At 42.1% G+C, this 11,449-nt stretch overlaps 2 protein-coding genes across 5 annotated transcripts; one reads left to right on the forward strand and one right to left on the reverse strand.

Moving 5' to 3' along the window:
* The first annotated feature begins 360 nt into the window (after nt 1-360).
* Nucleotides 361-1,072, forward strand: LOC113507514. The gene has a single exon (XM_026890367.1). The coding sequence runs from the start codon at nt 407-409 to the stop codon at nt 902-904; it is 498 nt and encodes a 165-aa protein (XP_026746168.1). The 5' UTR covers nt 361-406; the 3' UTR covers nt 905-1,072.
* A 3,656-nt stretch (nt 1,073-4,728) lies between these two features.
* Nucleotides 4,729-11,130, reverse strand: LOC113507515. Of its 4 annotated transcripts, none has more exons than XM_026890368.1 (2): nt 9,258-11,130; nt 4,729-8,636 (listed from the first exon to the last, which is right to left on the reverse strand). In XM_026890368.1, exons 1-2 carry the CDS (start codon nt 9,925-9,927, stop codon nt 7,177-7,179), a joined length of 2,130 nt encoding a protein of 709 aa, XP_026746169.1. In that variant the 5' UTR covers nt 9,928-11,130; the 3' UTR covers nt 4,729-7,176. The 4 variants fall into 4 exon arrangements, with proteins under 4 accessions (XP_026746169.1, XP_026746170.1, XP_026746172.1 ...); XM_026890369.1 differs by having other exon boundaries at nt 4,730-5,383; nt 7,988-11,122; XM_026890371.1 differs by having other exon boundaries at nt 4,731-5,383; nt 9,601-11,123.
* Between the last annotated feature and the right edge of the window lie 319 nt (nt 11,131-11,449).

Here is an 11,449-nt window from a genome sequence, read left to right on the forward strand (position 1 = left end):
TGCCACGGAATAATACCGTTAACCCTTTAGCTCGCAACAAAAGTTGTGGTGAAAATTGTACGTATTTTTGCTTTAGTTTATACATCTATGAATGTTACACTGCTACTCGGAGGTAGCACTGAGAGTGGTCGCGAAATTTGATCTCTGTGTTAAATAATTAGCAACAATGGTATTTATTCACAAAGTTTTAAATGAAATTACACATTTAACACTCACTGCCTGCCGTTTCTGTGTTATCCATTCAATAGTTTAAAACCACAAAGCAATTATCACCATGGAAGCTCTACAGGGGTCAAAGTCCGACATGATGAAAAGCTTTCATGACCGCATGTCCAAGTTCGAGGCGGAGTTGAAGCATTCCCCAAATTCAGCAGCTACTTTGGCGGCAGAGTTCGCAGCATTCAGGATGATGGTAACAGAAGTCCTCAGTTACCTCCAAGGACAAATGGAGGCACTCGCTCGAGACGTTGAGTCGTTAGAGATGAGGGGTCGCCGAAAAATACTCCTCCTGCATGGTGTTACCGAACAGTCTAAAGAGGATACTGCCCAGGTGGTCGCTGGCGTGATGCTGGAGCACGTAAAATTTGCAGACTTCTCTGTTGCTGCCGTACGGAGGTGCCATAGGACGGGCTGCAATAACAACGGAAGCAAACCACGACCAATACTCCTCAAGTTAAGGGACGTGGAAGTTCGAGATAAGATGTGGTTCGAGAAGACGAAGTTGAAGGGTTCCAGCATCACTCTATCAGAATTTCTGACGAAGACGCGGCACGACGCTTTCATGATGGCACGTGAGAAGTTCGGCAACTCCAACTGCTGGACTCAGCGAGGCGAGGTGTTTTTACTGGGTGCCGACGGTACCAAGCGCCGGGTTCTCAACACACGAGATGTTATTTTGCGATAGCTGATTCTCCAGAAGGCCCTGTCAAGCACGTCGCAATATCTCCAGCTTTTGTATCACCCGCCATAGTCGCTGCTGCTGTACCACGAAAGAAGCGGGCTGTGGCAGTTAGGAAATAGTGTTTGCAGCTGTATTTCGAGTTCGCATGGCTGCTTCACGGTAACCTTTTACTTTGTCCGTATTCCATAATTTTAGTAATTAATTAATATTAGTGTCTACGTAATTATAGGACGTATTAATATTAAACGTAAAAGTTTACACGGTACCTCGATAGATGCCGTTGGGATCGATTTAGATCGCGCTATGGTTTCGTTACACGGGATAGTATAAATGTTGGAGATTTTTTTTTTTGTTGTGAGCAGCAAGCACTGTGGTTTACTATATTATACGTGCTTAATATTAGTTTCCAAGTGTTTAAATTATCCACCCTCTCCAAGTCGACCTTCGTTCATGGTCCTTCGGAGTCGGATTGGTCGGGAGTGTTGTGGCGGGTTCCAGAGGTGGTAAAAACTACCATCCTACGCTTCGATACTGGACAGTGGATTGCTATCCAGAGCAGCCTTCAGTGGGTCCCAGGTGAGAGGTGCCAGGAGCTGGAGGTGGCAAACCGGTTGGTGCAGGGAACATCCAGTGGAGCGTGGTGCAGCACTACTGGTGACAGCAGCAACCGGAGGGGCGAAGCGAGGGAGGCGAGCAGGAAGGTGAACGCCGTGGTCACAGAGGGCGCCACTGACGTAGTACATCGCGACGTATCAGTGAGTGTTTCGTGAAAAAATCGTGAGTAGTTTCGACTACATTTACTCTGGAAGAATCTAATAGAAAAAGGCATTAATTAGATTTGAATTAATAGAGAAAGTGCATTACATTTGAACTTAGAAATTTTAAGTAATTTGGACTTGTAATACATAGTTTTTAAGAAAAAGTGGTTGGGACGGGGAACCTATGCCCGATCAAGTGCGAGAAAAATATAACCATTTATTGGACATTAAGTTTAGCGTATTAGAACATTATTATATTCTTCCACTTTGTGTTATTTGTGCTGTAGTATTAGATTTATTGTTGTGTTCTTTGTCTTATTTGTGTTTGTGTGTCTACGTCTAATATTGTATTCTAGGGAATTCCGAAGGCGAGTATTTTTAAAAAAAAGACAAAAAACAAGTCCTAACGGTTTTATTTAAATCTTAACAAAAACTTTAAAAATTAAAAATCAAAACACTGAGAGCTCCGATCGCGATGACGGCTGACAGACTAGTGAACCCGAGCAGCGGTACGCGCTGGCATATATAGTAACATTCAGCGGGTAGTTCTAGTAGTTTGCGGGTAGTTCACGGCGACTCCTGACAGGAGACCGTCCTCGGACTCCTTTTTCTCCTTTTGTTTGGTTAGTCCAGCAGGGGCATGGAAAGCCATTGCACAGACTCTGCGGCAGGCTCCTGCTCTTGGTACATCTCAGTGGCAGGAGTGGCTGAAGCACTTGTATGCCTCTGAATCCTGGACGTGGATGGTTGTTGCCCATCATCAACAGGCCGCCGTGCAGTTAGAGCCGGTGGCGGTAACCCGCGACCAAAATCAACTGCTTCATCTGGTTGAGTGGCACCAGGATCTTCATCCTCCGCGTCCTGCACCTATGCACGGAAACAACATCTATTAGCTTACGTACTGTTATATCCCACCATTCTATGCAGCAATTGCTGTACAAGCATTATTCACTTTCTCACGGTTTTTAGGTTTATTCCGCTGAAATGTAATGCGATGATGCAATTTACTCATATTAAATTTACTTTATTCCATATTGTAATTCATGTTAGTCAGTTAGATTTTGGACGCTGTCGCGAGACCATATATTAGCAATTCGTTGTAAATTCTAAGTGTATGTGACTGCCTAATTGTTAAACTAATAAAAAGTGTGTGTGTGTACTCGTAGTTTTTTTTAAAAGACACAAAGGGTGTGCCGCCTAACAATTGGTGTCAGAAGTGGGATACTAGCAAAAGTCCTAACGACAAGAAGTCTAATAGGTGCTAGTATCCGAATCAAGGCCACACCCGTGTCCTGATAGACATTAAGACTTGGCCTAAGGTTAAGCCTGCGTCAGAACTACTGGACGACGGTCAGCCTCAGCTCATCAGCAGTCTGAGCCCGCTCCAACACACCGGACGACGGTCAGCCTCAGCTCATCAGCAGCTTGAGCCCGCTCCAACACACCGGACGACGGTCAGTCGCAACCCAGCAGCAGTTCGAGCCCGCTCCAACACATCGGACGACGGTCAGTCGCAACCCAGCAGCAGTTCGAGCCCGCTCCAACACATCGGACGACGGTCAGCCTCAGCTGACCAGCAGCTTGAGCCCGCTCCAGCAGTCACCACCGTTCCAGCTCCGGGTCTAACTCACCTCATCTTCTTCTACTACATCTTCTACATCATCTTCGTGCCAGACATCGCGATGAAGCTCATGTTCGCGCTAATGTGAGTGTTCTGTGCATTTCTAATTCAAAGTGCTAATTTTAAGAAAAGTTCTATTTCTAATTCAACCTTAAAGTAAAATCTATTTTTTAATTATACTAAATTTTGTAGTCCAGCCTAACCTAATCTTATTTAAAATTTAATTACAAATATTTTAGTATGTCAGTAAAATCCGAGAAAATGTCTGATAAAATCACGCTGTCCTTCCTTACGAAATTCATCAAATCCTACAATGGCGACGTTGATTCACTGCCTGCATTCCTCACGAACTGTGATAATGCAATGAGCCTGGCAAGCAGTGACCAACGCTCAGTACTATGTAAATTCATATTTTCTGATTGGGAAGAACTAAAAACATTTCTAAAATCCACTTTCGGCGAAAAGAAGCACGCCACTCATTTATTATCTGATTTACAAAATTGTAGGCAGCAGTCAAATGAGGAAGTGACAAAATACGCCCTCCGCGTTGAATCTATCCTTACGAAAAACCAATCAGACATCCAATATAGCTGCAAAAATCCTCTCGAACTACCAGGCAGAATAGCTGCCATGGAGGACGTAGCATTAAATTCATTTTTATTAGGGTTAAACGATTCTATTTCAACTATTGTTAGGTGCAGAAATCCAAGTTCCCTCAGTGATGCTGTTCAGTACGCCACTGATGAGGAGAAACTCTTTAATCTATCTCGCAGTCAATCAAGGCCGCAAAAACAATGCACCATTTGTAATAAAATCGGTCACAATTCTAGCGAGTGTTTTAGAAATAAGAAACATTCACAACCTTCATTTCACGTAAATTCTAACCCTAATTCACATTCTAACTCTAATAATGCTTCTAACTCATTTAATGCTAATCATTCTAATTCTAATAATTATAATAAATCGTGCAATTATTGTAAGGGTATTGGTCACACGATATATGAGTGTCGGAAACGTAAATATAATATGCAGCGCCGTCAAAACGCTGACTTCGTCAAACGTGACAATCCGACGCGCAATAGCGCACCTGTACATGCTTGAGAATTTGATAACTCGTGTGAACCGGCCGATAATGAAGATAATTTAAACTAAAAGAGATTTCGGTAACGTGTCGGCCGAAATCAGTTTCAAATCCTAAAGACACGTTGCATACTAATTATCATTTTACTAATTCTAAATCCCCTCAGGACCCAAGAGGCCTGAGTCTTTCTAAATCAGCTCAGATACCCAAAGAAGATCTGAGACCTTCTAAATCCCCTCAGGACCCAAGAGGCCTGAGTCTTTCTAAATCAGCTCAGATACCCAAAGAGGATCTGAGACCTTCTAAATCCTCTCAGGACCCAAGAGGCCTGAGTCTTTCTAAATCAGCTCAGATACCCAAAGAGGATCTGAGACCTGTTGGGGTCGATAGCCTTATATATAAAATGAAATGCTTAGTGGACTGTATTAAAATGAGTATAATGAAATATCAGACTGTTACAAATAAGAAATATGAGTACGAACAACCAATAAGAAAATTAAGAGTGCGAGTGCGGGCGTATGTCGTGGCGTGTAACAGCTGACTGTCGAGGTGGGGCGCGCGGATGCGCAGGCGAGCCGCGGTGGCCCGCTGTCCGCGGCAGCCCGCTGCCCGCGACAGCGATAGCTTCGTTGTCTCGCTCGCACACGCCGGGAAGCGGTTGAGTCGAAGACTCAACATCCTCCCCCGGTTGAAGAGTCTTCAACAGAGACAGGTAGAGGGCAGATGGTGTTGAACGCTCGCCGAATGACACCCTTACGAGTGCGGATGTCGGCGACTCTTGATATGCCATCCCTGCCAGGAAGCACTCGTGTGATGCGTCCTAAAAGCCAGAGTAAAGGCGGTAAGCTTTTGTCTTTAATGACAACGAGAGTTCCTTCCTTCAGCTCTCCCGAAGATTGGCGCCATTTTGTCCTCTCCTGCAGCCACACAATGTATTCCTGAGAGAAACGAGCCCAGAAGTGTTGTTTCAGGAACTCGATGCGGCGAAACCGTTGTAAATGGTTGACGTTGGCCCTCTCGATCTGTGGATGAGGCAACAAAATAAGTGAGCGTCCAATAAGGAAGTGGGCTGGAGTTAAAGGAGTGAGGTCTGAGGGGTCGTTGGAAAGTGGAGTTAAGGGCCTTGAATTCAAGATGGCCTCCACTTGAATTAAGCATGTTGCCATCTCTTCGAAGGTTAAATTGGTCAAACCTAGAACTCTTCTGAGATGGTGTTTTGTCGATTTGACAGCCGATTCCCACAATCCGCCAAAGTGTGGAGTATACGCAGGAATAAAAGAAAAGTTAATTCCTCGATCAATAGTGCTAAAGTTTAAGTCCTGTGAAAGTAAGTCAGCTAACTCATTGAAAGCACCGACAAACGTTGTGCCATTGTCGGAGAAAATGTTACGTGGTTTTCCCCTACGAGCAATAAAACGGTTCATGGCAGCCAAGAAAGCCTCCTTTGTAAGGTCCGATACGAGTTCGAGATGGATGGCTCTGGTAGCTAGACATACAAACACACAAATAAAACTCTTAACAAGTCTACACCCTCGTCCCTTACGATCAGCTATCATGATAGGTCCAGCATAGTCGACCCCTGAATCTAAGAAGGGAAACTCAAGGTGTAACCGTTGCTCAGGAAGATTGCCCATCATAGGTTGGATAGTACTTGCTTTGATCCTGCAACATTTCACGCATTGATGTGTAACCTTTTTAGCCAAGTTCTTGCCCCCAATCGGAAAATAGTGGTGACGAATCGTGGCAAGTAATAGCTGAGGTCCTGGATGCATAAGGCGTGAGTGGTACATATTGAATATTAATTTACAAATTACATGAGAGCTAGACAAGAGAATAGGATGTTTAACATCATAGTCATAGAACGAATTACTTAACCTACCTCCAACACGAATTAAGTTAGAGTTTCTGTCAAAGAATGGAGATAAGGAAAGAAGTTTATTTTTAGCAGGCAATTGTTTGCCTGTGGACAGTAAGAAATACTCTTCAGGAAACGACTCCTGTTGAGCCAATGTACAAAGAAAATGTAATGAATTTTGTAATTCTGTAGATGTGAGTGGGCCGTGAGCCGAAGACCTTCTCCTACATTTGTTACAAAACCGTAATAAATATGCCATCATACGTTGTAAAGCATAAAAATTAGAAGAATATTTAGGAAATAATGAATTAATAATATTTTCAGTTGTAATAAGAATGTCAATATGGTGTGAAGAAACTATCTCAGGAAGATTTAAAACTTGGCGATTTTGTTCTGGAAACTGAGGCCAGGAAGATGTATCTTCGAGAAGGAATTGGGGTCCTGACCACCACAACGAAGACGATAACAGTTTGTCCGCTCTGAGTCCACGCGAAGAGAGGTCTGCGGGGTTAGAAAGAGAAGGTACGTAGCGCCAAGGCCTCCCCTCCGCAGTTTCCTGTATCTCGGAGACTCTATGCCGAACGAAAGTCTTGAGCTGCGTCGGTGATGCAGCCAACCAGCCCAAAACTATGGTAGAGTCACACCAAAAGTATACGTCGTCAAAGTTCAATGTAAGTGACTGACGAACCTTTAGGTAAAGACGTGAACCTAATAATGCTGCACAGAGTTCGAGGCGGGGAATAGTTGTAGATTTGACAGGAGCAACCTTGCTTTTAGATGTAAGAAGATGAACACGAACCTCCCCGCTTACTGATGTACTGCGAACATATATACATGTACCGTACGCCTTTTCAGAGGCATCAGTGAAGACATGTAACTGTAAGGACGCCAGTGATTCACAAGTGACCCACCGGGGTATTTTGACCTCGTTTAGAGGAGGTAGAGTGATCACAAACTCACTCAGGTACGGTCGCTAAGATTTACTAAATCAGAACTAACCTGATCTTTGCAAATAGCAGAAAGTACAGCTTGAGAATTAGATTGCCATTTCCGCAGATTGTACTTTGCTGTTTTAAGAACAGCTATGACATTCCGACACTTGTCCAACGTTTCTGTAACAGATGAACCACCTGACAAATAGTCGTCGACATAGAAGTCGTGCTCTATGGTAGAGCGTGTTGATGGATCATCACACTCCTGAGCAAGCTGCATAAGACACCTAGTTGCTAAGAATGGGGCAGAAGCGGTACCATATGTTACCGTGTTTAAGGTAAAAGTTTTTAAGGGATGAGTTGGTTCTGCCCTCCAAAGAATCGTTTGCAAGGGTTTATGTATGTCGTTCACGCGAGTGACTCTATACATTTTCTCAATGTCTGCGCTTACAACAATCTTATGCTGACGAAATCTGAGTAAAATTGATAGTAAGTCGTCTTGTAGAGGAGAACCAACCATTTGAATTTGATTAAAGGACTTACCTGTTGTAGTGCGAGCCGAAGCGTCAAAAACAACTCTAAGTTTGGTTGTAGACTTTGACTCCTTCAACACACCATGATGAGGCAAGTAATTTGGATATGTGGAGGCTGTGTTACAGTGACTATACTCAGACATATGGCCCAGCTCTATATATTCGTCCATGAAATTTGCATACAATTGTTTTAAATATGAATCTTTGGCTAAACGACGTTCAAGAGCAAGAAAGCGACGCTTGGCCATTGAGTATGAGTCACCTAACACATCAGGGGATTCTTTAAGGGGAATATTAACGACAAACCGTCCATCCGTGTCACGATATGTGGTCTCTACGAAAATCTGTTCGCATGATCGCTCTTCGTATGTCAGTTTGTGTTTTGATGAAATGGAATCCAGCTCCCAGAAGCGGTTCAAGCCCAGCCGCAAGTCATCTGTGAGCATGAAAGAAGAAGAATTATTTGAAAAATTGTTAGGTTGATGTACAACACCTGTTATGAGCCAGCCTAATTTTGACTCTAGTAATGTAGGCATGTTTTTACCCAGAGAAATACGATTCATGCCTATGATACCCCAAAATACTTCTGCACCAACCAAAATGTCTATGGAAGATGGAGTATAAAAGCGAGGGTCGGCAAGAACTATGTTACTGGGTAAACATATGTTATGGGTGTCAATATATGTACTTGGAACTGATGACGAAACTTTTGCTATGACATGACAATCTAACTCAACTTCAAAATCCTCATTAAGGGAATTTAAAGAGAGTGTACACCCCTGTGAACAATCAGAAGATTGATTGTTTATGCCTTTAACTCTAGATGCAACAAAATAAGTAGGGATACGTAGCTTCCGACAGAAGTCTTCAGATACGAAGTTTGCGGTACTTCCATTGTCCAGCAAGACTCGAGCAGTATGAGGGCGGCCTTCAGCATCCGTCACCCCCACGAGCGCTGTGGATAGTAATACAACCTTTGATGCAGTATGATGACTAGCTGATAAGACTATGTTTTGATTAGAATTAGAGTCATTGTCTGTGTGAAGTAAAGTATTGTGTTTTTCAGGACAATATTTACAATGACCCAATTTACATTTTTGTGCAGTGTGACCAGGTCGAAGACAATTTAAACAAACGTTTGAACTCTGAGCTTTTTTAAGTTTGGCTTGTACTGACAAATTTCTAAATTGTTCGCATTGAAATAAGAAGTGGTTATCTTTGCACACGGGACACGATACAGATTTAGAACTAGAAGGTTCACAAGTCAAAGAAAAGGTTTTAGACTTTGAGTGATTGTTCATCTGTTGATGTTCAGTTTTAGATTTTAACGACCTAGACTCCTCGAGGGTCTCTAACAAGTCAGCTCTGTTACTGATGAAATTAATAAAAATATCTAGTGTTGGAGGCTCAGATAAGGAATTTCTGTACTCTTCCCACTCGCGATTCGTCACCTGATCAAGCTTATTAACCATGATATATATAATAAGAGTGTCCCAATGCTGAACTGGCTGACCAAGAGTGAACAAAGCTCTCAAGTTTTTATTTGTGGTATCAACTATATGACGTAATGACTTACTTGACTCCTTAGTGATATTTTGTACACTAAAAATGGCTTGAACGTGGTTATTGACAAGCAGTCTTTTGTTGTCGTACCTAGAACAGAGCAACTTCCAGGCAGCGTCATAATTATCAGACCTAAAGTCTAGATTATCAATTATAAGAGAAGCGCTACCCTTCAAAGAAGCACGAAGATAGTGCAATTTATTTATGTTGTCTATGCCTTCGTTATTGTGAATGATGGAAATAAAGGTGTCCCTAAACTCTAACCAATCATGATAACTGCCAGAGAATTTGGGTAAATCAATTTTGGGTAAACGAACTGATGTGTGTTTATGTGTATGAGAAGTACCAGACTCCACCCCGAACGCGGCGTCCCTCGAAAGATGCTTGCGAGCCATGCCAATGAGATGCCGTGCAGTAGCCACCAAGCTGTAGTACTGCTTCTCGAACTCCTCCCGTTCCGTATATTGCTCGCTGGGGTCATCCACCGCTTCCTCCAACTCCGTCTGTAAAATGTCGTATTTTTCATATAAACTTTCAAATGTACTAAGGCGATGTTCAATTTCAATGAGTTGAACCTCACTTAACTTTTCACATGATTGAACTATGTTTAAGTAAGAAGAAAATTGCGTAAGCTTAGCTTTAAATGATGCTCGCTTCTTTATAAAGCTTTTAATATCAGCCATGACGAAGATGGATATTGCAAGATGGAGGCAAGATAAAAGTAGAAGGAAAAAAAGCTATAAAATAAATCTGGTACCTTTTGAAAAAATAATAGCAAATATACTGCAATGATGCAATAGCACTAAGTTGTTTAAGCGAGAATTGCTCTGACAATTTTATAGGCGTTTAGGTAAATGTCAAATTGCTTTGTCACTGTGAAGAAAATATGAGTCATAGAACTAACCTTAAATCACAGAAACAAAGGAACTAACACAATAATATTAATTAAATGGGATTTAAGAAGATGACGATGATAAATGAATTATGACGAGTGACTATGATAGGCACTAAATGAATATTAACTAAATAATGAGAAAAAATAATTAATTTTGAAGAGATGAAACAGTAAATTCAATGAAGGTCGAAGTTAAAATGATTTGAATGAAGTGCAATAATACTAATGCGATGAAAATGATTTATATGAAATTAAATTTTTACTACGGTGTTGATGATTAAAGTTAAAAAAGGAAAAATTGGAACGATCTCACAGTTTTGTTGCGCAAACCACTGATAAGGATGGTGATGAGGAGATTCTTCAAGTTTCTCGATGCACGACGACAATTTTGAAGATGTATTATATATTTGCAGCCGTTATGAAGTTCAATTTCAAATTCTTCGAATGTCCGTTGGGTTGAAGACGGCTAAGACGGCTAATTTGCAGCCGTGCCGATGTTCACGATGTCCAAATGCAGACACCGAAGAACTGGATGCACGATGATGATTATCTTGATGCAGATACGATGACAAACTTGGAAAAATTCACAGCCCGATGACTTGCAGAACCGTCGATTTGAATTTTTCTTTGTTCTAACGACGCGCGATAGTCCAACGTAACGGTAGAAGGACCATATGTTGGGGTCGATAGCCTTATATATAAAATGAAATGCTTAGTGGACTGTATTAAAATGAGTATAATGAAATATCAGACTGTTACAAATAAGAAATATGAGTACGAACAACCAATAAGAAAATTAAGAGTGCGAGTGCGGGCGTATGTCGTGGCGTGTAACAGCTGACTGTCGAGGTGGGGCGCGCGGATGCGCAGGCGAGCCGCGGTGGCCCGCTGTCCGCGGCAGCCCGCTGCCCGCGACAGCGATAGCTTCGTTGTCTCGCTCGCACACGCCGGGAAGCGGTTGAGTCGAAGACTCAACAGACCTTCTAAATCCCCTCAGGACCCAAGAGGCCTGAGTCATTCTAAATCAGCTCAGATGCCCAAAGAGGATCTGAGACCTACTAAATCACCTCAGGAACCAAGAGGACTCAACGCTACTACATCTACATCTCAGCTCAGAGAGTTGAGTCTTTCTAAGCCTAACGTAAAATTTAAACTCTAACTCTACATCAAACTTATATACTAAATCTAATAATAACGAATTACCTAAATCTATCTTAAATAATAATTATAACCTAAGTTTAAACACTGAATCTAAAAGTAATTTACTATCTTCTAAATCTAGCCTAAATCTTAATACTAAGCCTAAGTAC

The sequence above is a fragment of the Trichoplusia ni genome, unplaced genomic scaffold (genome assembly GCF_003590095.1).
Source record: "Trichoplusia ni isolate ovarian cell line Hi5 unplaced genomic scaffold, tn1 tig00002286, whole genome shotgun sequence".
Lineage (NCBI taxonomy): Eukaryota > Metazoa > Arthropoda > Insecta > Lepidoptera > Noctuidae > Trichoplusia > Trichoplusia ni.